General features: G+C 59.0%; 1 protein-coding gene across 2 annotated transcripts in view; it reads right to left on the bottom strand.

Annotated features, from left to right (window-relative positions):
• Window positions 1-27445, bottom strand: part of UNC5B (unc-5 netrin receptor B) — a 79241-nt gene continuing 51796 nt past the window's right edge. Inside the window, exons 2-17 of one of the 2 annotated variants that reach the window (XM_043596557.1) lie at window positions 17335-17559; window positions 13334-13477; window positions 12771-12874; window positions 11831-12011; window positions 11015-11182; window positions 10064-10228; window positions 9779-9811; window positions 7824-8018; window positions 7225-7614; window positions 6480-6567; window positions 5439-5607; window positions 5031-5264; window positions 3496-3645; window positions 2640-2804; window positions 1697-1878; window positions 1-862 (exon numbers count right to left, since the gene is read on the bottom strand). In XM_043596557.1, coding sequence (XP_043452492.1) covers window positions 697-862; window positions 1697-1878; window positions 2640-2804; window positions 3496-3645; window positions 5031-5264; window positions 5439-5607; window positions 6480-6567; window positions 7225-7614; window positions 7824-8018; window positions 9779-9811; window positions 10064-10228; window positions 11015-11182; window positions 11831-12011; window positions 12771-12874; window positions 13334-13477; window positions 17335-17559 — 2759 coding nt within the window. In that variant the 3' untranslated portion in view covers window positions 1-696. The remainder of the gene's footprint in view (window positions 863-1696; window positions 1879-2639; window positions 2805-3495; window positions 3646-5030; window positions 5265-5438; window positions 5608-6479; window positions 6568-7224; window positions 7615-7823; window positions 8019-9778; window positions 9812-10063; window positions 10229-11014; window positions 11183-11830; window positions 12012-12770; window positions 12875-13333; window positions 13478-17334; window positions 17560-27445) is intronic. The other variant, XM_043596558.1, reaches the window with a different exon arrangement.

Below are 27445 nucleotides of genomic sequence, written 5' to 3'. Positions count from 1 at the left end.
CAAGAAAAGAGTTTTCTATTTTTTTGTGTTGTTTTTCATTTTCTTTTTTTTTTTTTTTCTTAAAAAGGACTTATCCAAATATCTGGATAATAAATCATTTGCGTTTCCTAAGAAACTGGGTTTTTCTTTTCCCTTGTGGTTTTGGTGTTTCTCTTTTTTCTTCTTTGAGCCTGACTAGGGGTCTGAAGCTTTCTTTCTTCCTTTCCTTTTCCTTTTCGCTTTGGACGACAGAAAGCAGTTCGTCTGAATTGTACTTGACTCTTCAAAGAGGAAAACGGTGTGAAAGGGGAAGAGGACTTAGGCGGGAGGGAGAAACCAGTAACTGAGGAAGAAACCGAAGAACGCATCTAAGACAAACGTCACCCAGAGCTCCTGGGGCGGAGGTGGCTGGTGGGGGTGGGAGGAGGGAGGGAGGGCCCCCTCGCTGCCTCCAGAGGCCTCGTCTCGGTTCCTCCACGGAGATCCAAGGGCAGGGGGGACAGCAAGGGGTGGAAAAGGAACACTGGGTCTTCCTGACAACAGAGTACATGGATTTTCTAAGGCTGGTTGTGGTCTGGGAATGGGGCAAGGGGAGGAGGAGGAGGGGGCGCCTCTGGCTGTGAGCTGGGGGGCAGCGGGGGCCGCACTGCCTCACACGAGGCTGCCTCCTCTGTGCCCGCCTCCTGCCAGCCCTCCCAGTCCACGGTCCGGGGCGGCTCAGCAGTCCCCGTCAGTGGCCATGGCCACCAGCATCTCACTCTTGCCCATCTCCTCCAAGGCACTCGCCAGGCTGTTGAGGTCCCCGTCATCCTGCTGCAGAGCTTCCCAGAGGTCCAGGATTACACCCGTGGGGCTCGCTTTGGTGGCAAAGTAGTTCAGGTACCTGGCGGAGGGAAGGAGAGGGTCACTGGGCTCCCCCAACACTCAGCACCTCCCAGGAGCTTGGAAGTGGACAGAGCACCAGGAAGTGGGAAGGCTCTGAGGTCCCCCGACCCTGGGTCGGAACCCTAGCTCTTCTGCTTGGGGGCTGTGTGGCCCTGGGAAAGCCACTGCTCCTTTCTGAGCCTCGGTTTCCTCATCCCTAAGATGGAAACTGTCTTGCTCGTCATCATCCATCATCATTGTTATTATTACCCGTTGAAAGACACTGGCCCCAGGAGAGACTGTCCAAACCTGGCATTCCGATCTTTCCTCCTCCCGCATCTGTTCCCTGCTTGGTTTTGCCCCACACACTACCCCGAGAGCAGGAACAGAGCCTTAGACTCTTTGTAAAGCCCATCCATTTCTAGTCAGGTGTCTTCTACGTGGCATCTGCTCAATGCAGGTTTATTAAATGGTTTCTCAGTAAGTATAATGTAATTCTAATAATTACTATTGCCATTATATTTATGCAGCATTTTAGATTCTCCAGAAGGGCTTCGACACCAAAATACACCGTCACTCAGCAAACATTTCCAGAATACCTGTTCCGTCCTGGGCCCGGGGGTGCAGATGGTGATGACCCCTGGTGTCCTGGCCTCACCTGATCCTCACGGGCCAGCACGCTGAGTATGGCACTCCCCAAAAATGGGCTTCTCAGACTGAGCACACCCAAGCCTCAGCTCCTGATCTACCGCAAATGGAAGGATCTGATCCTGGACTGTCGGGCTGCCTGCCCCACCTGCCCCCTGGGGGACAAAGGGAGGTTGGGGTGGGGCCGGCCTGGCCCAACACCCACCGGTCCATGGAGAGCTTCTGCGCCAATAGCCGCCAGTCATTGCCCCGCGAGTTGGGGGCATCCAGGCTGTTGCATATCTTCTGGCGGATGGACAGTGGAATCTTGAAGGCGTAGGGTCCCAGCTGGGTGGTGACCGTGCTGCCAGGGGCAGAGCAGAAGGCGTCCAGGGAGCCAGCAGGTGTCTAGAAGGGCAGGGGGCAAGGTGAGAGGGGCAGGGGTCTCCCCCATGCACAGCACTAGCATCCGCCCCTCCGACCTTCCTGCACGGGGACTGTGAGCTCGTGGAGGTTCCTCCCCACGCTCTGGGCAGGTCAGCTGCTCAAAAACCTCCTCCCCCAGAAGGCCGGCTTCCAAGGGCCAGGGCTGCGTGCCCAACGGTCCTTGCGGTGGACCAGGCGAATGCACTGTCCCAGGCTGATGCGGGTGCAGGCTCGTGATTCCAAAGCCATAAGGAGCCTCAGCCACAGTCTACTCCACACGGATGCACGTTGACACATGTGGGAATGAAGTCCAGAACGGGGAAGTGACTTGCCCATGGTCACGTGCCAAGTTCGGTAGAGAGCTGGGTCTAGGCCTCTGATCGGCGCTTTTTACATTGCCCAAGGAACTTCTCGCGCTGCTGGCCTGGGTGGCCTGCGTTTTGTAAACCTCAATGTGGACGTATAGTGGAGGAGAGCCATAGGCTTGGGCTAAGCACTGACCTGACACAAGGTCGATGGTCTCTTCCTCCCTAAGACCTACCTTCTGACTTGGTCATTTCATCTGTTGCCTGGTACCGGCCAAGCACAGGACCAGCCACTCAGTAAGTGTGCAGAAAGTGACGGAGTCCCAGCTCAGACCTGGGAGCTGACGGGGACATATCTACGGAAGGCAGCATCCCCAGGCACGCGGGTCTGAACGCTGCCTCCCCCGGCCCCGCCGAGTGTCTGTCCTCCCGCCTCACCTCTGCCAGCGTGGCGTGCAGCTGGCAGATCTGGCCCTCTCCTTCCACCTGCCGTACACAGATCTTGCAGGAGAGCTCTGTGGAGGCCAGGCTGTGCCTCTCCAGGGTGAAGGTGCAGTGCAGGGCCTTCTGGTTGCCACTCCAAATGTGGTAGAAGGGGATCTCCTGAGGGAGGGGCGTCAGGGTCAAGGTGAGGCCAGCCTGCCCTGCCCTGCCCTACCCTCAGGGAATGGAGGCAGAGGCCGGTCAGGGGGCCAACCTCAGGGAGCGATGGGACCCCCTCCCCCCCCCCCAGGGGGCAGGGCAGGCCTCTCCGTCCAGAGAGGAAGAGGAAGAGCTGGTCAGGGGCCCTTCAGCCGAGAAACGAGTGTCTGGGGAAGGCGGCACAAGTCTGGATGCGTGCGCGCATGTGTGTATGTGCACGCACACACGCGCATGTACGTCTGGGGCTGGAGGCCCTGCAGAGTCCATGGGGTTGCTCAGGTAGGTGTAGGCACAGGGGAGTGACCATCCGAGACGACTCTGGATGGTCGGCCAGGCATGAGCACTCTTAGAGATGGCAAGGCCTCTTTGAAGATGACGTCTGTAGACATCTGTGTGTGGGAGTGTAACGGGGTGGGGGGTGGGGGGAACATGGCTGTCGGTGGCACCGGACGTGACGACGTGCCTAGGGACGACTAGGGGCATGGAGAGTGGGGTGGGAGGGAGACAGAGACTCGGGGAGGCGGGGGCAAGGCTAGAGGAAGGAGACAGGAAGGCCAAGGCCCGGGAGGGGGAACCGATCTTCCGCGGGCAGACCGAATATTCGTTCCCCTTCCCCGGCGTCATTTGCCACCTCCTGTGGCCCAGCCTTCACCTGGTACTTGGCCAGCAGCTTGCTTCTCCAGTGGGCATGGGGGATGTCGTGCAGAGACAGGCGCAGATTGTGGTAACTGTCTTTAAACAGCAGGGGTTTTGGCTCTTCCACTAGGTAGCCACCCAGGGTCCGCTCCAGTTCCAGCACCTCCTGTGGGCAGGAGGCAACGGGTAGGGGGAGCCCGTCATACTTGGCCAGTTGGGGTCTTTCCTGCTGCAAGCTCGGGGTGTGGGGACACAGGCGGGCAGTAGGAGCCAGGCTGTAAGACTGAGGGCAGGCCACCATCTGAGCACAGGGCTGGGCATTTAGTAAGTGATCGGAGAAGACACACTGTGTGAATAGACGGGGGAATGGACAGATAATGGGACAGATGGATAGATAACTGGATTTATAGAGGACTGGACAGGTAGATGGATGAATGGATGGATAAATAGTTGGGTAGATAGATACAGACAGACGATGGATGTGTAGATGGATATGCAAACAGATGGATATACAAACAGAAGGACAGACGGAAGGAAAGACGAAGGGATGGTTGGCGATGGCTGCACAGACAGATGGACTGCTGAGTGAATGAGTATACAGATAGATGGGCAGCAAGCTGGATGGATGGATGGATGGACGGACGGACGGACAGATGGGGACTGAATAAATAAGTGATGCCATCAAGCTCAAATGTGGTGGCTTTCCTCCTGCTGTCCTCTCCATTCTCTGATCAAAGCTGGACACTGGCCAGCGCCCCAGTACTCAGAGATCCAGGCCGCGAGAGCCTCTCCTCGGAACCCCCGATCCCTTGTGGGCCTTCTGCAGTTTCAGGCCAGCCTGGCCCAGCAGAAGACACTCACTCTCCCATGAGGCCTTTTCACCCATGTTGCATCGGTCCTCGACTTGGAGCTGGGGACAAGTCACGCGAGACTGGGAGACAGGAGCTAGAGGGGACCCTAGACCTGGGTCAAGGGAGGTCTGGAGCTACAGGAAAGGCCCCGGAGGCTTCGCAGAGAGGTGGGCGGCAGGAGAAGGTCAACACAAGGCCAAGGGGCTATGCTCTTCCGGTGTCAGGATGAGCTCGAGGTCCTAGAAACAGCCCCTGCGTGCTTCGGTCACATGGGACCACACACCTGCCTTTGCGTCAGCGGCCGCGCCCACTGGGATGGCCTTCACCTTTCTCTTCCGGGCACCCTTCCTTGGCTTTCGGAGCACAGGTCTAAGGTTAATGTGCCGTGAAGCCTTCTCAGATCCTCTCCCTCCCAGGCTGGTGCTCGCCTAGCCCTCCATCAGCGAGGCCCCCTGTCATTTCCCCCGCCTCTAGCCTGCAGTTTGGTGAGGGCAAAACTGTATCTCGCGGGTCTGATGCCGTTTCAATGTTTGAGCAATGAGTGATTAATGAGGTTGATGGCGGTAGAGGGGTGCCTGGAAAGTACCACGATTCCGGGGAGCGGGGGCACTGGAAGGTACCGCACAGCCGGTCAGCTGGGGGAGGGGGTGATACAGCCACCGTGTGCCAGGGCTGTGTGCTACCGACGGCCTGGCCTTACCTTCAGCGCTACGGGCGTGTCCTCTAGGCAGTAGACCCTGAGGCTGTACTCCAGGGAGGTGCAGAGGGCAGGGGCGAAGATGGCCAGCTGGAGACGCTTGACTGCCGAGCGGGAATAGGACTCACCCGTGAACACGTAGGTGCCCAGCTGGTCCAACAGGATGTGGCAGGACCTGGCCTCCAGCTGGCAGTAGCAGGGCGTGTTCAGGGTTTCCTCGTCCAGGGTCACCACCTCCTACACGGGGAGGCAAAGAGGTCACAGTCAAGGCCATGGAGAAATCCACCCGGGTTGGGCCGGGAGAAGAGGAGCTTTCTTTCAGCTTTTGAGGCCTTCCAGGGCAGGTTCAGATAGTAGATCTGCCCCGCTTTCCCTGCCCCCTCCCCGCCCCTTCCAGCCTTGGCTCCTCACCTCCCAGTGGCCCTGGTGGGCCTGGGTCTTGAGCTGGAAGATCCAGTCGCCGGCACGGACTTCAGCACAGTGGGGTACTGTGAGGATGACGGGGCGGCACAGCAGGAGGCCCGTGGGCCCACAGGTCACCGAGGGGCTCAATACCGTCTGGGTCCCTTCTGAAAGCGGGCTGGGGACAGGGCAGAGGGCAGGGGGGAGGCAGTGAGGGCAGGCTTGAAGCTCAGCAAGGGACCGGTGTGGGCCTGCCACCTCTACCCCGGCTCTTGGGTGACAGAGGCAGGTCTCCACCCCTGGGCCCCCGGAGGTGAGGGGTTAAGGAGAGGAAGAAAGACGGCCTAGGCCTTGAGAGTGTGCTCAGATTTCTGCTATTCCACTCTAGCGTTCTCAGCTATGTCTTTGCTCGTATTTTCAAAGGTTCTGCACGCTTGGGATGCTTTTGGTTAAGCGTTGCTAAACTGCCCTCTGGGAAGCTGGTACCAGCCCGTGCTCCCGCCTGCGTGTCATGGGAGGGCCGAGGTCCCACACTCTTGTCAATAGGGAGGTCAGGCCGTTTGAAAAATATCTTTGCAAATTCGAGAAACAAAGAATTCCTAGTGTCCCATGGCTGTTTGAATTTCTATTTCTCTGACTACAAAGTAGGCTGGCCATTTTTTCATAACCTACTGGCCACTGTGTGTGTGTGTGTGTGTGTGTATACGTGCTTGCATCAGAGAGTATGTGTGAATCACTTGTTTGTATCCTTTGCCCATTCTTGCAGTGAAATATTTACTTTTTTTATTGGTCTCTAAAGCCTCTTTACATAGTAAGGATAAGCCTCTTGTCGTATTGTAGCTACTTTGTCAATCGCCTTTCAGTTTTATGATTCGCTGTGTCGGTGCTTCACATTTTAAATGTGGACGTAATAAGATCTGTCAATGCTTTGCTTGGAGGGCTACTTTAGGATCTGGCTCAGATGGTGATATTTGAACCCAAGGTGGCCAGGCAGCAGGGAGAGGAAGAGAAGGGGGGCAGCGCATGCCAGACTGAGGTCTGTCCACTCACAGGGTGTTTTCTGCCTTGTTGATAAGGAGGTACATCTCGTAGAACTTGCCCTGGGGGATGGCTCCATTGGGTACCAGCAGGCTGACCCCTAGGGGCAGAAGGAGGTCAGCAGGGAGGGGCTGGAGGGAATCTAAGAGCCTAGAATGGGGGATGGGGGGGGGGTGGGGGAGGGGGTTGGTTGGCTCCTAGCTTGGGGCAGGGGGAGAAAGGCATCTCCTGAACTCCAGGTGGTCACCAGCAAGGTGGGGGACAGAAGCTCGGGGACTAGGTACAAGGGGGATCCCAGGCCACTGACAGCTGTGGGTACATCTGCTAACACAGGGGCCTCTAGCACTGCGGTGGGGTATAGAGATGGGGCAAAGTGTCAAAGTTCAAAGGCCCCAGGGCCAGCTCCAGCCCCAGATCAGTGTCACACTGGGAAACTATCAGCTGATGGCTCTGCCTTCTCAGTAGTGCTCTGTAGGCCTGTTGAATTACAAAGACATATTCCCTCCCACTTAACAGATAAGGTTTAGAGAGGGGCTGGCCCAAGGTTCCCCTGCCTTCATGAGACAGAGAAACGCCTGGACCCCAAGTCTTCTATGTTATAGTCCCTTCTTTCCCCTGGACCGCATGTTCCCCATCTGTGAAATGGGATCAGGGAAGCCCTATCTTCTGCTGGGGGGAGAGGGGGGAGGGGCTGGGGATGCCCAGAGGGGACATGCGGAGGCCGGGCTGACAGGCGAGCGGGGCAGGAGGAGCCCACCTGTGCCCGGGATGCTGAGCCTCCCACCCAGGCAGCCAAAAGTGCCGCTGACGCTGCTCCCCGGGTCGCGGGGCAGGCCCAGGAGCTGCTGGGAGCCGAGGCTGGCACTGCGCAGGTGCAGTAAGTGGGCATCCCGGGTGTAGTCGCCGGAATACGTGCCGGGCGGCAGGACCCCCAGCAGGTCAGCCCCATCTGGCAGGCCTGGCCCCGAGCCGGTGGTGCTGGAGTTGTAGACCTTGATCTTGAGACTGGGCAGGGGGTCCAGCAGGGGCGAGTTGGTCATGGGGATCTTGTCGGCGGAGTCCTGCAGGGCATACACGGGCCCGCGGTAGACTCCGGCACTGGCCGTGAGGTCCGGAGGCACGGATGGGTGCAGGAGCTGTGGATTGTCTGCAGGGGTTGGGGCTACAGTCAGACCCAGCTGTGCCTCGCTGGCCCGGTCCCATCCTCTCCTCCCGCCGGGGGCCCTGCTGTTGCAAAATCCCACCCAAAAGTCCAGTGGGGGAGGCCCCACTCCAGTCTGGCTGGTGTGGCTGGCTGCCGTGCCCCTCTGGGTACCCTGCCTGCATCTGCCACCCCGGGTACTCCCAGGTCCTTACTGGGCCTCGCAGTCTTGAAGTTGACGGGGTGGAAGCCGCCAGTGAGGGCGGCCGACGAGTCGGTGATGTCCGTGTCAAAGTCCCGGCAGTTGCGGCGGTAAACCACCACCCCCACCACCATGATGACGCCCACGACGACGAAGATGGACACCACGAGGCCCGCGTACAGCGCCACGTCCCCCGAGGTCTCCAGCACTGCGGGGACAGGAGAGCGGGGTGAGGGGCAGGGGCAGAAACCCAGGTCCTGGGACAGACCGGCGCCATGCTAGGTCCTAGTCTGAGCCCTCGTGACTGGCCGGGACCGCAGGCAAGCCTCAACCTCTCTGCGCATCAGTCTCGACGAGTAAAACGGCCTCAGATCCCCTATCTTGCTTCCCTCCCGGTGCAGAAAAACGCAAGAGGACTCATGGGCAGTCCCAACAGGTAACTCCTTGCTCACTGCTGAGAAAGAGACAATGTCCCGTCCCAGCCAGGATGCAAACGGAGGCCCTCGCTGCGGCCTGCAGCACATCCCAGGGCCGGAGGTCCCGGCTCCTGGTAATCTCTGTAAGCAGCCACCCTGAGCTCAACTTGCATCCTGGGCTGAGGGGAGGGGATGGCGGCAGAGGGGGAGCAGGAGGAGGGAATGAGATGCAAGGCGATGGGGTGGAGAAGAGGTGAGCAGGGGGAGGGGAAGGAAGGGGCCCAGGGGGGGTCACCCACCGGCTACACTTTCCTCCCCCAGGCAGGCTGCCACACAGCTGCAAGTAACCCCACACGGCCCAGGCAGGGAGGTGGCATTGACACGATGACAGGCATTCTGTGTCTGCGTTGTCCCACGTGACAGCCACTAGCCACGTGTGGCTAACGAACAACTAAAACGTGGCCGCTCTGACTGAGGCACTCGGTCTTTAAAAATGTATTTAGTTTTAACTAAGTTAAATGGAAGTGGGAAGAGCCACTCATGGTGAGTGGCTAGGACACTGGACAGCACACAGGCCGAGCCAAGATGCCTGCTCTTCCCTCTTTTTTGTTTGGGGACCTCCAGGAAGCCAACGTCCGGTCTCCCCTCCTGGGAGGGCCCGCAGACAGGGAGGCCTGCTTTCCCTGCCTGGACCCTTCCAAGCCCCACTTTCCTGGTGCCGACTGAGCCTTTGGGAGGCAGGGCACGGCTCAGTCCTGGTGTCCGCCCACTTCTGCCACCTTCTGGCCCCATCTCTCCTCGGTGGCCCTCACTCTTGGGCTCCCCGGAGGGCCCCGGCGCCCGGGAGAGCTGCCAGGAGGCCCTCGGGGCTTGGCTCTGCCTCCTGATGCTCTCCCTAACCATCGAGGGTCACCTGATAATCGCTCACCAGTCACGAGCCTGGTCCCCCTGTGAGCTGGGCCCAGGGGCCCACTGCTGATTTTATGAACCCAGAATTATTTGGAAATTATGGTTTAATTACCACAGGCCGATCTGCCCGAGCAGCTTTACTGCTCTGGTGTGGCCGCAGGACGGCCTGGGGGGTAAGTGGACCAGACCCCCTCGGGGCTGACGCTAGGAGAACCTCGCTGGGGGATACAGTAGGGGCACTGGAAGGGACAGTATGGGCCTCTGCACCGGCTCTGTTGCGGAGAGGAAGGCTGAGGGGACAAGGCTAAGAGTACTGGCGTGGGTCACATAAGTACTGATGTTCAAATCCTGGCTGAGTCCTTGGATAAGTCCCTTCTCTCTGAGGCTCATCTTCTCCCGTAATGGGAGGGTCGGGATGGTGTCCTTTCTGTGGGCTGAGGGTCTGTCTGTCTGCACATGACGGAGGGCGTGGCACGTGCAGCATTGGGGGCCAAGGGGGGGGCCCATGGACGGTTGGTGGGGGGAGGCACCTTCAAGTCTCCCTGTGCCCTGCCCTGCCCTGCACCCCACACCCTGGAAAAGCCAGCCAAGGAGAGCAAGGGTCCCCCAGAGAAAAAAAGGACAGCCATGAAATGGGACTTACGGTGGCTTTTGGGGTCACTTAGAGTTTTCTTATCTGTCGAGGGAAATAAAGGGAAAGACAATGACACAGGTGGCAAAGAAAGGATGGTGAATGTGACAGGAAACGCGCAGATGAGGTGATGCACGTGGCGAGTGGGCAGAGGCTCCAGGGGCTGCTCCACCGAGGCCAGCGCTGGAGGCCTGGGGCTGGCCGGTGGGGCGGGGCGGGGCGGGGCGGGGTGGGAGGGGCCTCATCCGGCTCGGGCTCCCGCCCCCGGGCCCCGCCTGCGGCGGCGCAGGGACTCACTCTGTATGCACAGCCCATCGGTGCAGTTCTTGGAGTCGAGCAGGGTCCCGCTGCAGTCTCGGCCTCCGTTCTGGGGCGGGGGCGCCATGCACTCGCGGCTGCGCCAGTGGGCACACTCAGTGCTGCAGGCTGACCACTTGCTCCACTCCGTCCACGCTCCGTCCACTGCAGGAGCACAGCACACGGCACGTGGGGCACATGCGTGCACAGGTATGCGCGCAGAGCACAGCGGTGCACGCGCACGCGCGCACACACACACTACGGCAGGACGGGAGCCCAGGGCACACAGCGGTGCGTGCACACACACACACACACTCCAGCAGGACGGGAGCCCAGGACACAGAAGCCACACGAAGAGATCCATCCACCCATGGCCACATGGCCCCTTGCCAGCGCAGTCAGGGGCAACGTGCGGGCAGAGAGGACACAAACAGACACAGGAGGCCACTCACACAGGCACAGCCCGGTGCACCCGCGAAGACACAAACCCAACGGAAATATACCACATGGTTCACGCAAACGTGGAAGGGGCGGGACAAAACCAGGCGCGCACAGATCCACAGATGCAGACGCGCAGACTGAGACAAAGGTGAGGGGAGAGAGGACTTTTGCAGGATTAGGGGTGGCAGCCAAAGTCTCGGGCAGGAGGACAGGCTCTCTGACCCCGGGCAGCGCCGGGGCTCCACCCCCCCCAGCGCCGGGGCTCCCCCCCCCCGCCGGCAGACTGCAGCTCAGAGCCTCTCTCTCCGTCCCTCTAGCAGCCGGGCGCGGAACGAGAGGGCACAGGCCACAGTGTCCAGCCTGCTCGGCCAGCTGTGGGCCCCAGAACAAGCACCACCATGGGGAGAGAGCGGCTGTCCTGACGGCAGCAGACGCCACGGCACACAAGGCAGGGCTGGGGACCGGGGCGGGCTGGGTGTGGGCAGGACGCCCGCCGGCCCGGGGCCTCACCTGGGCACACGGTGGTGCAGGCGGTCTTTTGGAAGGCCTGGCCCTCGCAGAAGGCGCCTCCGTTGAGCGGGGCCGGGTTGGTGCAGGTCCGTGTACGTTTCTGCCAGCCACGGCCGCAGCGGTTGGAGCAGGGCGACCACTCCGCCCAGCTGGACCAGCCACCGTTCACTGCAAGGGCAGCACGTGTCACCTGGTCAGCCTGGCTCTGCGGCCCGTGGGTCCCCTAGACCCCATCTCCAGTCCTGACAAGGCCCTTCTGCTGAGGCCTTTCCTAACCGGACCCCACTGGCTGCGGCACTGGGGGCTCAGTTTCCAGCAGACAAATCTGGCTGCGACCGTCAACACTGGAGGGGACCGGGGGGCGGGGGGGGGGGGTCACTGTCTGTTCCCAGCCCCATTGTGCGATGGCAAGCAAAGGTCCAGGGAGGGCTGACGCTTACCCAGGGTCACCTGGTAACGGGTGACCTGTGCCTGAAACCCGACGCAGGGTTCTTTCTACCATACTCGGGGCATCTCAGCTATAGCTCTGCCCCTCCCAGTGGAGGGAACAGCAAGGAACATCCTACAGGCCTGGGCAGCGGTTCCGCACTCTGCTGGGTCACCAGGCTTGGGAGTGAGGATGCTGACGAGGCCCTGTTCTAGCCCCAAGCCCACGAGTGCCTGACTCGACCACTAGCTGCTGTGTGATCTTGGGGAAGGCACCTCCCCTCTCCTGTCCACCAGGGTCCTGCCAACCTCCTGTGTAGGGTGGGATGAGGTGGGCATATGGCCCAAGCTGCCCCCCCCCCCCCCCCCCCCCCCACTCAGGACCCGTACCGAAGACAATGACCGTGGCAGTGGTGCTGCGACGCTTGGCCACGATGTTCTTGGCCACACAGGTGTAGTTGGCCGTATCTGCCAGGCGGGCCTGGCGGATGATGAGGTTGTGGTCGATGGTGAGCAGGAAGTTGGTGTCCTGGGTGGGGTCGATGATGTCCTCATTCTTGAGCCATTCTACCTACAGGGATGGGGGTGGGGGGCATGAGGGCCCGCTACCTGCTTACCTGCATCTCAGGGAGTGGGCCCTCTCTGGAGGGGAAGGGAGGCCCGGCCATAAACAGGACCGCAGTTCTATCCGTGTCTACCCGCGGTGGTGACAGAGTGAGGCTGGGCCTCCACGGGCCGGGCCCCGTGGCGAATACTGCAGAACACAGTGGTTGCGACGAGCACCCCACCAGCTAGACGGCCCTGGGGAGGGGCTTAACGCCGGCCTCGATTTCATCATTCGTAAGGCAGAATTTATCAGCACTCACCGCATAGGGCTGATGCAAGGATTAAACAAGTTAGTGTGCAAAGTGTGGAGGACGGTACTTGACCCCCTGGACGTGCAACACAAGTGTTAGCCCTTCGCCGTTAGGGCAAAGGCCACGTGCTCGGACACATGCACGGTGAGGCCCTTTGGCATCCACAAAGCTGGGACTTCGGCTTCTGGGGGGGGGGGGGGAAGATACAGCCACAGGCACCTCCGTTGCAAGAGACTCAGCCTGGGGCCTGCTCAAGTAGCCCGTGGGGATCTGGCCCCAGCTCTTCCCCATCCTGAGGGGTTATGCCTGTGGAGGGCCGAGCTGGGGTCTAGCACACGCCGAGCTCTGCAGAGGCCGTAGTTCTCTTCTCTGTCTCAAGCCTCAATATTCCCATCTATGAAACGGGGAGAGCTCTGGGAGGCTGAGGCATCATGGTCTCTGCCATGCTGAGTATTCTCCTCGTCCCCGCTCACCTCAGCCACAGGCACGCCCTCTGGTGGGCGGCACTGTAGGAGAACCTCCTGGTCCAGGGGCACCTCCTTGCCCAGAGGCTCCTGATCGAAGTTCTTGCGCAGGTCTGGAAGAAGGAGTGGAAGAAGGAAGTGGGGTCACCAGGCACAATTGGGCGGAACAGAAGCCTCACGCGTCCCACTCTAGCCACTAGGGGGCAGTGCACGCCAAGGAAACTGGGCTCTGCTTGGGCATCTCCTCCAAAGTGGGGGCCTCACCAGGTGGGGTTGGGGGAACAGGTCTCCCTCCCTGACGCTGGGATCCTAAGCACACAACAACCCAGGCTGGTGAGGAAGCTGGCAGCTCCCTTATACAGACGTAGCTACAAAAGGCTGTTAGAAATCCTGAGGCCAGAGGTGGCTTAAGTTCTGGGTCCAGGAGGCCTTTTCTGAGCTGGCATCCGTGTGCCCTCACGTCTCTGCAGCGGGCAAGGGATGCCCCCACAGCTGTGGAGTTTCCTCTCCAGGGGGCGTGGGCAGGGGGAAGGGGCCCAGAGGAGCGGGGTGGGGGGGTCAGGACGGCTTACATGCGATGCGGACGTAGGCCCGGCGACTCTTGGTGGTGCCCGCGGAGCTCCAGGCCACGCACTGGCACCAGTAATCCTCCAGCCCGAACAGCTCCTCCACCTGCTGCCGCGACACCTCGATCTGTACCTCTCGTACCCGCAGGCCTGAGAGGAGGAGACAGATGGCATCGGGGGCGGGTCTGAGGATAGGAAGCACAGGACGTGGCACCAGGACCTCTGTCCCTGCCAAGCGCTTCCATTTCCATCTATTTGTTCGTCTCTTCCGACTCCACCCTGGCCCCAGCCACCACTGCCACTCCCCTGGAGACTGCAAGGGCTAACACAAGCCCTCTGCCCCGTCTAGTCCGCTTCCTGCCCCGCAGCTGGTGTGCGCTCCTCCCAGCGCACAATGCCACGCGTCCCCTGGCTGTGCCTCCAGTCCTCACGACGTGAAGACCCAGATCCCCCACGTGGCCTTCTGGCCCTGCACAGTCTATCCACTACAGCCTCACCGGGCATCTTCCAGTTCCTCATGGTCTCCCCTGCCACAGGGCCTTTGCACACCCAGTCTCCTGCCCGGAACCCTCTTCCGTCACCTCTGTGCCCAGTGGACTCCCGGTCGCCATCGGCTCTGGGCTGGGCCTCACTTCCTGAGGGAACGCCTCTCTGACCCTGGCCCATCTCCACCCACTCTCAAAGCACCATACTGGACACTGGGCTGCGTAGTTATCAACCCCCGCCCAGCCTGACTTCCCCACGACCCTGACTGCTATCCGGAACTGTATTACCTACTGATAATTTGTTTGTTAAATATTTCCCGCGGGAGAATAAAGCAGGGCTTTGCCCTGCTCACTGCTGTGGCCCAGGACCTGGCCCAGGAAAGGTGCTCCAGAAATACATGAAGAAAGCAGGTGGCCTGTCTCTGGTTAGGAGCTGGAGCTGGGGGGAGGCCCCTCTTCCTAGGACCTCTCAACAGCTCCCAACCAAGGCCTGGGGGCTTCCCTGCATAACAGCATCCACCAGCCTACCCAGAGAGGGATCACACACTCTCCTGCCAACCCTTAATAAAAGCCCCTTGTGCTCAGGGAACGAGTGAACCCTCTGGATGACGATGCCCATCCAAAGCTCTTCCCCAAAGCTTGTGGGAGGGCCGTGAGGCCCCCTCCTCCAGGAAGCCCTTCCTGACTGTCCCCGTCTCAGAATTCCTAAAGCTGTTCCTCCCTGCCACGTGTCCCAGCTCACCCTCTCATGCCCGCACGTGGGCTCTGATGAGCCTCTCGAAGGCGGGATTGTCAGCTGTATACTCTGTGGTACTGTGGCATGATGGTCAAGTGTAGGGTTGGGTGGCTGGGCAGGTTTGAGTCCTGGCCCCACCCTCACTCCCCAGCTGTGTGACCTTCACTAAGTTACTCAGCCTCTCTGAGCTTCTGTTCCCTCATCATAGTAAAACACTCGGGGTAAACTCTAGAGCGATCATGGCAATCACTCTGCCATAGCACCCAGCCAAGGCTGAACACAAATCTACTCGGGAAGGTCATTTGGGTCTCATCTAGCCCCTTCCTTCCACATATGAAGAAACTGAGGCTCAGAGAGGGTCAGTGGCAGGTCCAAAGTCCCACCTCGAGGTATCGGCAGAGCTGAGGCCAGCTATCTGGTATCTTGCCCTGGTTAAAGCTCTGTCTCCAGATACATGACCTCTTTGGACCTTTCCAGTGAACTCATTGCCTTAACTCTCCCACACCATGGGGTAGGATGCCCTTTGCCCGAGGAGCCCAGACAGTGAGGGAAACCCCCTCCCGACGGCCAGGGATCTAAATGCGAGGGGGCTGGGGTTCTGCCCCTGGGGAGCACCAGGAGGGCAGAGGCTGCTTCAGAGGGATGACGCTGGCTGCTCACAGGGGCTGCCTGGAGTCCTGGCCTTTGACCAATGCTGCACAGCCCAGGGCGGCACAGAGGGGGCCCCCGCCCCTTATTCACTAGGCTGTGAAACTGACAGGGGGGGTCCCTCTCAAGGGGGTCAGCCATCCAGCCCAACCGCTGGACAGAGAAATCATCACCCAGAAGGAGGACAGGGACCTGCAGTCTCTCTGACTTGGTCCCCAGCACCAGGTGCCCCCCCCCCCATGCCCACCTCCTCCAGCATGGTGGTTAAGGGGCAGGTGGGACCTGGGCCAGGACACCCAGGACTGGGCTCTTGTCCTGACCTGGCACGAGCTGGTAGGGTGGGCTCGTCCTGCCTCTTCTGGCCCACGGCTATCATCCCCTGTCTTTCCAGAGCCACCGAGAGGGCCAGGGTGGGGAGCAGGAGGATGAAACCAGCCATACTGCTGCCAAGGGAGTGCCCACAGGACCACAGTCTATTCTTTGTAGCTAATGGGGACAAGAGTGCCCCAATTTCTCGGGCTGGCATGGCTCGTGAGCCCGGTACCAGGGGAGTAGATGCCATGCTGTTACTATTACTACTAATTGCAGGGTTTTTGAGAGGCCCCGGGGAGGGTACACCATCCCTCTGCTCTGCCTGGACCCCCACAAGTGACCTCTGATACAGGCCGGAGGGGCTCAGGGGGACAGAGAAAGAAGGACAGGCTTCAAGAGGAAAGAGGCCAAGAAAAAGCCAGAAAGAGGACAGAGGAAATGGGGGTTTACTGAGCGCCTGGCACTTTACGCCACCTTGTTCCACACGACCTTCCGTTAACATCCCAGTTTACAACGAGAGGACCTGGGGCTCAGAGAGGGTGGGTGACTTTCCCAGAGCCACACAGAACAGGGAACAGGGGCAGCTGGGTATGTTCCTTTTTTTTCTCTTTTCAACATTCCTTTTTTTTATTTTTAGATTTTGGGTGAGCCTGACACTCTAAATCTATTTTTTAAAATGCTTTCAGAATTTTGGTAAAATATACATAACCCAAAACTTACCGTTTTAACATATACGGTTTGGGGTGGCATTAAGTACATTCTGGGGTATGGTTTTAAGCCTGGGTGGTTCTGAAATCTGCGAGCTTTTTCCAGGAAAAAAGAAGTCGGAAGGAGGCAGAAAGGAGAGAGAGTATGTGGTGGCGGGGGGGGTGGTGGCAGACAGACAGACATAAGGGAAAAAAGATGGACACAGAGAGACAGGGGTGAGAAGGGGGAGAGGCAGGAGAGACAGAAGGAGAGGAGAGACGGCTAAGAAAGGACGAGGGAAGGGGTGAAAGCCTCAAAACCAAAGCTGAGGCGGGCTGTGGGGCGAAGGACCCCCGGAGCCCGGGCTTGGCTGGGTCTGCCCGACACCGGCCACCTGCAGGTAACCAGCAGCGGACGCCCCCTCCCTGGCCCGAACCCCGGATAGGCTCTCCACCCCAGAGGGTCCTGTACTGTAAACGGGGGCCTGGGGACAGATAAGCAACCACCTGGCCTCGGGGGCCCCACTGGGGGTGCCCCGGAGACCCCAAGTTCACCTCACCCTCGGGATCTGGGCTACATCCTATAGCGCACCCTCCGTGGTTATTTACGTGACATCACCAACCTCTTGTTTAAACTGAAAACAACTGATGTCTATGAAGGAAACGCAGCATTCTTATGAAAAGAAACAGAATCACTTCCCACAGACACTGAGGCCCTCCCGCACTCACGATGGTCTAGGATTCTAGTTGCGTGCCGGTGGGGGGCTGGAGGGGAGCTCTTTGTTAAACGGGGAGCCCAGCAGGTGCTGGGGTGTGCGTGCGTGTGTGTAAGAGCTCTAGCCCCCCACCCCCACCCCCGCCCCCAGACTGCTCCGTGATGTAAGCCAGAGACAGGGAGAAACCAGAAAAAGAGTGAGCACTCAGCAAGGATTCGGTGCACTTTCATTTGGCAACCCAAAGTCAGACTGGGGACAACCCTTGGGGAAATACTGATCACGGGTGAATCCCAGAGGGGAAACTGAGGCGGCGGATGGGGGCGGGGGGGAAGCCACGGCCATGTGAAGTCTCACAGGGAGCCCAGGGTGGAACCCCTGGGCCCAGGTGTGCTGGGGGTGACCGGACGGGGGGGGGCAGGCTCACCCGTGGCCTCATCCAGGCCCTCCTTCATGACGTGGTCATTCTGGCTGACCCACTCGCCGTTACACTTGAAGTAGATCTGCGTGGCGGGGAAGGCGCGGCAGCGCAACTCCACGGGCTTGTTCTTCACGATGTAGGCATCTTGTGGCTCCTGCAGGAAGTGGGGCAGGGGCTCAGCCGGCGCCGAGGGGAAGGAGTCGGGGAGCACCTCGCTGCCGGGATCAGTGCCTGTGGAGGGAAGGCGGGCTTCGTGAGGCTGTAGGCTCGGAGGAGGGGTGGGCAGCTGGAGACCAGCTGGGATGCCCTCCGTGACCTCCCGGGGGCCTCAGTTTCCCCATCCCACCCAGCTTTTAAGAGCCTGTGCTTTGGACACACCAGTCCTAGCTCTCTGATACTGTGTGATTTGACTTGTTTCCAGGAGGAGCAGTCAGGGTGGCCCGGGATGCTGAAGCGATCCGTCCGGGCGAGGATACCACCCCGCTAGCCCTCTCCAACGTCCCCTGCACTGGACCTCCGGAGCCTCCCTCCAGGGTCCCGCGGTGATGTCGCAGCAGGTGAAGGGTGGGAGCGGGTGACTGTGCCTGGAGCACAAACCAGGCCAGCTCTGCCCTGAAGGCACAGCTGCCCTTTGCAGCCAGCCAGGCTGATGGAAGTGGGGAGACAAGCCGGGGTCCACAGAGGCGTGGCGAGGGGTGACGTGGGGCGGTCACGCCGGGCCTGGGCTCCTTGGTGCTTGGCCCGCCCCCTCCTCCAGGAAGCCCAAGGCAGACAGCCACATAGAAATGGAGCCCCTCTTCCCAGCAGCCTTTACCCAGAGCCTCCCCTCCTCTGGACTGTTGTCTCTGCCACAGCAAAATCCACACCCTCCACCCTAACAACAGACAAGGAAACTTCAGAGCCTGGGAATGCAGATAGGCTGTGCCCGCAGCAATGTCCTCCCCCAAAAGGGGCCAGATGGAAACCCTGGCCCGCCTGCATCCCTGGAAAGAACAGCGCCTCAGGAGGTGAGACAAACAGGAAGGGAGAGGGGCTGGCCACCACCAGTAGTGGGAGGGAGGGAAACCAGGCCAGGCCAGGCTATTGGTTTGCAATCCACTTAGGAAAAACGACTTTCCAACACCAAGTGCCAAATAATCAGGTGGCTGGGACAAGCGGTGGGGGGCTGTCCTCCTCTGCTAAGCTCCAGAGGAAACCATGAATTAAGCTGCAGGGGTGTGCATCTGCCCAGCCCCTTAGAGCCAACGGTGGCCCTGTCACTGTCCTAGCTTGATTGGGGGGGGGGGTTCCCCAGAGGCGCAAGTGGTCCCTGGGATCAGGCACTTGTCTTTCAACCCAGGAGGCCACGATGGGACATGCTCAGTGCCAAGGCATCCCCCTATGGGCCAAGGGGGCTAAAATGCCCAAGCTAGGCCATCCCTCAGTGGACCAGGTTGTCACTGGCTGCTGGCTCTGGGTCCCAGGGAGTGGGGCAGCTGTGTGTGTGTGTGTGTGTGTGTGTGTGTGTGTGTGTGTGTGATCTATGGGAACAAAGGTGAAGCTGGCAAGAAGGTGTGAATCCAGCTCCATCCAGCATGTTCTGTGTGCCCCTAGGACAGAACTCTGATGTCATTACCTCATCTCTGAAGATGGCAGGAGGTAAACACCCTCCTCTGGACTGTTTTGGGGGCCACACGACAAGCCTGAGTGCCCAGGAGCGGCCTGGCGCACAGTAGGTACGAGTCGCAGCGTGAAAATGGCAACGAATGCTCACCTCCCACTCGGTGCTGTATTTTTAGTTAACAATTCTGTAAGGTATTTAATATTAGTCTTCAGTTTGTAGATGGGGAAGCTGAGGCTCAGAGAAGTTAAGCAACTTGCTCGAGGGCACAGAGCCAGCAAGAAGCAGACCCAATAAACAGACCCTGGCGTTTGGGGAGCCGCCCAGGGCTCCACACCGCCTTCACTGGAGTAGCTCTGGGACATGGTGGGTGTCCCCACATCTGAGGATCTTAACAGATCCTGACACTGGCCAAGACCCTACAATTCCAAGAGCTCTCTCATTAAAGGGTCAGCAAGGCCGGAACTGCCCTTGTTTCAAAGCTGAAGAAACTGAAGACCATCCAAACGGGGTGATGACGGATGCGAGGCCCCCGCTTAGTGAGCAGCTGCCCTGGGAAGAGCACCGGAGCATTCCGGGTCATAAAACAAACTTCCCTCTGCCAGGCAGGGAGGCACCTTCTTCTTGGTAGGTAAACCGGCAGCCCCTAGGTTCTGGGAGCTTGAGCGGTTGATGGCAAGATGAAACAATGCCCAGGAAGCTGGACACTGGCCTCCCAGTGGCCAGAGCGCAGGGTGCAGCCAAGAGGTCATGTGGGCGGCAGAGCTCCATGCCCACCTCCCACTGCCGGCACCCTGCTTCTGTCTCAGGCCCGAGGGGTGAGAGGCAGGTGCAGGCTTGAGACTGAGACACCCCTGGGTCTGAAGTCGCCCTACTGACCTCAGGCACCCCGTCCGTGACATGGGGTACCGGGCCTCCCTCTGGGGGGTGGCGGCCATCAGAGAAGGTGCGTGGGAGCCCGTGGTGCAGGTGCATGCCAGCTCTGCCTTCCAGCCACGCGGCCCCCAGCCCCCAGGTGATGGCTGCCGTGGCTCTCTGCGGCACTGCGGGCTGTATTTACGACTTTGTTTTATCACCCTAATGCGGCTCATTTATAAAGCAGGCGCAGACGCGGCTGAGCAAAGTAAACATCAGACATCCATTAGTGCAGCAGGCCCGAGTCTGGCGGCCCCCGGCCCCGCCCTCCTGCCCCAGCCCTCTTCTCCACCCCTGCACGAAGCTTCATCTCTGGCCTTGGCAGGGCATCCTCATCAATGCGTCTCTGGCATGGCAGTGCAGGGTGGCTCTAGATGTAGCTGCTTCCCCCTTTGCGATGCCCCCGCCCCCCAGGCATCCTGGATTCAGATGCCACCAGGAGACAAGAACCAGGTCTGACCTGAGAGTTCCTCCCCAGGTGGACCACCGGCAGCCTACAGTCTTGCCAGGCACGTAGTAGGTGCTCAGTGAAAGCAGATTAAATAAAAGTGGGGGTGGGGGAGTGCTGCCAGAGCCTGGGGAACAGCTGAGCTGGGCCCCCGCCCTCATCAGTGGACACTTTTCCTCCACCTTGGCCCTGGCTTGGGTCCTCGCGGCTGAGGGCCACCTGAGCCTGCCGTGTGGGGGCCAGCCTGGAGGGAGAAGAGTAATGGCGTCTCAGGGTTCCCGGATGCTTACCCTGCCCGATGCTGTCACAGGGCACTTCATACGAACTCACGGAGTCCCTGCAACAAGGCTGACAGAGGCCCCTCAACTTCTTTGGTTTTTAGCGTCTTGGTAATTTTTACCCCAAGATTCAAAAGGAATTCCTAATGGTTTATTAAGCAGTTAGCTCTGAACAACTTGCGTGTGTGTGTGTGTGTGTGTGTGTGTCCTAACAAGTTGGTAGCCGTTTGAAAAAATTATACACCTAAACCGAAAGAAACAAATAACATTTGTACTCCATTCCTAAACCGCCCCAATGACTTACCAACGGGCGTGTGTGCACCACTTGGGCGCTGCACAAGTTCTCAAATCTTGGAATCAGACTGGGGCCTCCACCCTCCTGGTCTGTCTCAGAGTACCTCCAAACGCCCAAATCCCACCTTTGCAAAGACGTGAGGCCACGTAAAGGGAAAAAGCGTGATGCGATGTCGAAATCATAAGCTACCTCGAATCAACAGTTGCCGCTGTGTCTTGCAGCTGTTTAGTGGGTCTGTGTTTCCTCGAAGGTTAATAATACCCCGCTGCGCCCCCTGGGAATGTGTCGCGGCACCCTGGGGTGCTTCGGCGCATGGTTTGGGAACCACAGCCCCTATGCCCTATTAGGCACGATCATTATGCCCATGCTACAGATGAGAAACGGACACCAAGCGAGGTGAAGTAAATGGCACAGAGCGACACAGCTAGTCAGTGGCAGAGAGCTAGGGAGCAAATCCGGGCAGCCGGATACCGGAATCCGACTTCTGAACCGTAACTGGCATTTATTTCTACGACAAAAGTGTGGAACTACGTGCCAGGTACTTGCCACCCTTCACCCCATTTACTCCCCACAAATCCCAAGGTGAGGATTATCTTCCCATTTTCCAGACGAAGCCACGGGGCATCACGGGACTTGCCCGAGGTCGCCTCGTCAGTGGGAGGAAGCGCCAGGTCCCTCCCTCACCTGCCTCCCTGGTTTCCACTACGGTCCTCCCCTTAGCTCCATCTTTACAGAAGAGACAGACACCTCAGGAGAGTCCCCCGCCGAAGAGAGCTTGCACCTGCCAGGCCAGATCCGGATCTGGATTTCCTGCTGGCGGGAAGATGTCCCACGTGAAGTGCGTTTTTCTAATAGAACTCATTTAAAATGCAACCTGCCTTCGCAGCCACATACGCGAGGGGCCCAGCCGTCCCAAGATGAAGGTATGGAAGACGCACAGATGTAACCACACACGCTGGAGAAGAGCAACCCCTGGGGCCAGGGGCTCGGGGCTTGCACCCCAGCTGGGGACTGGCATTGCTCTTGGCCCCCATTTGGCCAGGAAGCTGGTCGAGCCAACCCCTCCAGGCCTACTCTGGTTCGATCACTTTGAGATGGAATCTGTCAGCGTGTGACGGTGTCCTACTGGGTAGATTTTTTCTTCCTGAAGCCAATTTCCCTAAAGCGGGGTCACCTTTTTGGCCACTGTTATTCCTAGCTCAAAGACCCAGCACAGACTGTGGTCCTAAAGCAGAAGGTGAGGGGAGCCTGGGGGCAGGAGGGAGGGAGGAGGAGGAACTATTTGCTGCTGGACTCTCCCGGCCGTGCCCAGGTTCTCCCGCCCCAGGTCTCAGATCGAGGACCGCCAGCACCTCCAGGGGGGACCTCTTGTGGGTGCCATTCAAACCCTCACTTCCAATTTCCCCACAGCTGCCTGCATGAGGGCTCCTGTCAGCCTGTCTCACTCGGATGCAGCCTCACAGGAATAGAGGTTACTTCAAGGGCCATCTTGAACAACATCCCCCATCCACTCTATCCAACCTTGACTCACATACCTCCAGGGACGGGGAACTCACCACTGCTTTTCTCAGCCAGGTTCTCCTTTGAACAGACCTAACGGAAAAGTCCTCCTTACTTTCGGCTGAAATCTGCTGTCTGAGGTTCCCACCACTGCTACAAGTTTAACCTCTGAGGTCACGCAAAACAGCGTGCTTCCTCTCCCGCATGACAGCTTCCAGCCTCTGGGGCGTGCAGCTGCCTGCCCTGGCCTTGTCGCCTTGCTTTCAAATATTCACGAGACACGGCTTGACACCCCCTCACCACCAAGCTGGCTTCCTCACGGACGAGTTCTGTTTTGCTCACAACCCACTTAAAATGCGGGAGGAGAGATAACCAGGGTGGGTCTGGCAGCGTCGGTGTCCCCCCCCCCCCCGCCGTCCCCGAAATGTTCAGGACGGGGTAACCAGGCCCTAGGAGAGGAGCGGAGCTGGCAGAACAGAGCTGTGAGCCTGACAGGAGGACCCGGCCAGGTGCTGGACCCGGGCAGGACTCAGTGTGGAGACACAGGCTCCCACCTGACAGGGAAGAAGTCAAGGCCACAGGCTTAAGAGGTACCAGCACCTAAGCCACTGGAATAAGCAGGAGCCAGGGCCTTGGAGGCGAAGGACGTGGCTTCAGGACCAAAGGGAAGAAACCGTATGTTCCAGAGCTGCCGCTGAGAGGAGCGAGAGGCTAGAGCTGTGTGCTCAGATATTCCTGAATGAGAAACCCTCACCGAGGGCTTCTGCTTCCCTTCCCGGGACCCCAAGAGGAATGGGTTCAAACCCCCACTCTGCCACTGAGACCTTGGGGAGGTTGTTTCACCCCTTGGGGCCTCAGTTTCCCCACCTGTAAGAAAGGGGAGAACAGGCAGAAGCACCGGAAGTCACAATCAGAGAGGGGCCTGGAGTCTCGCATTCTATCAGCTCAGAGAAGGAAAGCGACTGATCAACATCACACAGCAAATCAGTAGCCAAGCCGGGCCAGAGCGCGGCTTCTGATTCGGGACTGAGGAGGAAACTTCGGGGAAACGCGCGGTCTCCGTATGTCCCCTGCCTGGGATGGAAACTCACTACCATCCATCTCAGCCGGGGCGCTCTCGTCTGGCCCAGGGCAGAGACCTCAGCATGAGGCTTGACATCCCCGCCCACTCTTTTTGTCCCCAGGTGGGTGACAAGGCCAGCCCTGAGCCCCCTAGGCTCAGCACCAAGAGGCGGGCATCTCCAGGGCTGTGTCTCCAGGGCTGGCTGGCGGGAGGCGGTGCCCACACCGGTGGGGCAGGACTGGGAGGAGAGAAGGGGAGCAGGCAGGAGGTGAGGGAGCGAGAAACACCCCACGCTGGGCACATTTATCATCAGCAATCAGTCTTTCTCTAGCCCCTGGACACGGGCTAATTCCCGCCAGACTTGACCTCCCACTGCATGGAAAATCTCTTCCATTCACCGTGAGGCTGATGTGCTCAGTGGGGAGTGGGGAGGGTGGGGGGGACGGAGGCCACTTATTATTATGTTTTAAAAACACATAAACCCCCCATGGAAGGACCCCTCCCTGGACACAAAGCCCTTCTTCCATCTGGCCCTGGCTTCTGGCGGCTGTGGGGTTCAGGCTGGGGCCCCCCTCAGAGGTGGTTACAATGGCCGTTACTGATGACAAATGGGGGCTGGCGGGCTTGGGGGACGCGGAGCTACTTCTAACAAAGGAGGCCCCTTGCGCAGCCCTTTTCCCATACCCTCTGTAGACCTGCCTGTGCCCATGACATCACTTCCTGTGCTGGCCACAGGAAGTGGCCTCACGGAGACGGCCAGCTGTGGCAGGAGCCTGCATCCTGAAGGGGGGTGTCTGGCTGATCCTCAATGTCTCCCCTGGAAGGGCTCAGGGGCAAGCGAAGGAACTGACGGGAGGCTGGAGACGAGGCCCCAGGGTGGGCTCAGAATCCTGGAATGGAGCCCAGGCCCATTTTATTGGGGGTCCCACTGCTTACAAAGTTGGGAGGGACACTACAGTTACTGGGCTCAGGCTCCCAGGGGTACCTGGGGAGGCTGTATTCCACACTCAAGGGTCCAGGCCCTCCCTCCCCACCTTTCCTTCGGTCACTGGACTCCCTCGGCCTGGGCGTCTCTAGGGCTAATTTTAGGCTCCCTTCCGAGCCCCGGGTCCCAGCGTGTCACTACACCTGGAGGCTTGGGCCCTCAGGAGGGGGCATTCTGCTTCCCCCTCTTCTCTCTGACAATGGGCTCAAAGCCCTCTCATCCATCACATTCCAGATAATGGCCAGTTGCCAGCACACGATGGGATAACACACATGAGCAGCGCGACAATCCTGGGACGTAGGCGGTCCATTTCACAGATGAGGACCCTGAAGCTCAAGGAAATGAATAAAAAAGACATGCTCAGACTCATAGCTGCCAAGAAACCCAAAGCTCTTCTTGTTAAACCACAGGCCTCCTTTGGCCCACCATGCCCCCGAGGGATTAGCAGGGGGGCAGCTATTTTCCGGCCCATTTTGCAGATGAGCAAACGGAGTCTCTCCAGAGTTTACTAGCTTGGCTGGAAGGGAACAGGGTCTTGGCTTCCTGACCCCAGCACCTGGCCTCCCTACCTCCACGGGCCTGACAAGTCCTAGACTTGTTCTGGGTGCCTGGGCCAAACAGGGATCCAACCTCGCCCGGTACAGCCCCCAAGACATCACAGTCAGACACGCATTCTCATACCAACAGACACACGCAGACCCCCATGCACGGTTCCAGTCCACAACCTCTCTCCCCTGGATGCCCAGGGAGCCCCAACTGGGCTGGGACAGTGACTCCTGTCTCTGGGCCGTTTACGTCCATGCTCTAAGACAACGGCAGTGGCTCAGGCCTGTGGGGACCCCTGTGTTTGGTCATCTCTCCTCCGTTCAGAGTTAGGATGGAGCGGGGGGTCTGAGCTGCACTTTCAGCCTCTACCAAACACCCAGCTGCTGGGAGTCCTATGTCGGGAGGCCTCCTTTCTCTCCCTGGCATCCCGCCCACATTGCTGATGGACCTGGAGGCTGCTAGATAAACCTTCTAGATGTGCCTCAACCACATGGCTGCCCCCCACCCCCCCCCCACCCCGGCTTCAGTCTCCAAGCCCATGTGCTCCCGCTCAGACCTCCTCACTGTGCTCCCTTCTTTGCTCCACTCCCCTCACAGCAGCCGGTACCATCTCATGAGACAGAAATAAATTCCTCCCCTGCCTACCCCCCCCCCCCATGGCTTCCATTTGCACCTGGAATGAAGTCCTACCCCTCACTGAACAGTCTGACTTCAGATGCTCACCTGTCACCGCTGTGCTCTAAGCCACCCATGCGTGTTTCCTGCCCCTTGAACGTGCCTCCTTTATTCCCACCGCAGGGCCTTTGCAGTTGTCTCCTTCTGGAATGCACGCGCCCCGCCGGCCAATCTCCCTGTGCTCCTGTGGTGACTCTCTGTCACGGAGACCTCAGTGCCACCTGCTCCTTCCCAGGTGAGGCCTGCCCTGACCCGCCAATGTACTCTGGTCATCCTCTGCTCTCCCCGGTGCTAGGTCTGCACTGTCCTGGGGTTTACGGTTGTTTTGTTTGTTTGTCTGTTTTTCTGGACAGAGTTCATCTCCCTCTGAAATACCTTCTTCCTGTATTTGATTGTTTGCTGTCTGTGTCTGGACAGGTCTGCTCTCTGGAAGGCAAGCTCCTGGAGAACCTGGAAATCCTGTTTGCTTGTTTAGCTGGGCCTCCTGGGGACGCAGGACTTTCTCTAACACCTGGGGTGGCAGGTGGAGGTGGGAGGGAGTGGCCAGAGGGGATGCCCACCGGTTGGGCTGACCTGAGCCATGGCAGGGGCAGCCCCTTTGGAAACCCTATGCTGAAGGATGCCACTAACCTCAGGGACCATCTAATTCCTGTCCTCTAGAATGGAGATCAGAGAGGGTGTGGCCTGGCCTGAAAACCACACAGCACCTGAGCAGCAGAGCCAGTAGAAAAAACTGGACTCTAGACTCCCAGGGGAGGAGAAGGGACTGTATTTTAAAAAACCTCCTTAGGGGCACCTGGGTGGCTCGGTCGGCTAAGCGTCCAACTCTTGATTTCAGCTCAGGTCATGATCTTACGGTTGGTGAGGCTGGGCCCCCTCATCTGACTCCAGGTTGTCAGCCTGGGATTCTCGCTCTCTCCCTTTCTCTCTCTCTCTGCCCCCCCACCCCTCCCCCCTCTCTTGTGCACTCTCTCTCTCAAAATAAATAAATTAACATTAAAAAAAAATCCTCCTTGTCCTTCTAATAAAAATGCTTTTTTTCCCTTGGCCTTTTCTGATTACAATTTGGGAAGAAACAGGAATGAAAATAAAACCAACCCATTCCCACCCCCCCGTGTCCCAGAATGAACACGGGACGTCGGTCCTCTTGGACTTTTCTAGACACAACACATATTTTGTTACTTAATGAGGTGTCACCATATACAGCGGCATGTTCTGTTTCCCTTGCAAGGCTGTTAACCGGAGACTTTTAAGCCGCTTTAAACCCACAGCGAAATGCACAAGGCATCTCTCTGGCGTTCGGCACAGTCCCACACATCACGTCACGGGCGCAGGCCAGCTGGCCCGGCTGCCCCTGGCACAGCTTTCCGGGCTGCCGGAGAAGCCACAGGATGCGGACGCAGAGCTGGTGTGGGAGCCACTGGGCGGTGACATGAGGTTGGCTTTGCACGTTTGGGCGCTGGGCAGAAGGATGCCAGCATCCTGTCCCTGTGTTCTGGAAAAGTCAAAAAGCCCGTGCGTGCAGCCTCTGGCTCGGGGGCTGCCTGACAGACTCCCCTTGCAGGCAAGGTGCCTGCATGTTCTCCCGGGAAGTCTGGAGTCAGGCCTGTTCTTAGGGCGCTCCGAGGCACAAATTTCCCCTGCCTTCTCGGCATCACATCATGCTCTAGGGCTGCACAAGCCCTCCTCGCAGGGGGGAGACAACTGCCAACACTTTGCAAAGTGGAAAATCTGCTACGATCCTTGCCCGCTGCCATTGGCACCATCACCACGCCCGGCCAGACCCTGCCCCGGTGCTGGCTGTGGGCCACC

The sequence above is a fragment of the Prionailurus bengalensis genome, chromosome D2, assembly GCF_016509475.1.
Source record: "Prionailurus bengalensis isolate Pbe53 chromosome D2, Fcat_Pben_1.1_paternal_pri, whole genome shotgun sequence".
Classification (NCBI taxonomy): domain Eukaryota; kingdom Metazoa; phylum Chordata; class Mammalia; order Carnivora; family Felidae; genus Prionailurus; species Prionailurus bengalensis.
The sequence above is the reverse complement of the archived record's forward strand: the minus strand, read 5'-3'. Positions and strand labels throughout refer to the sequence as shown.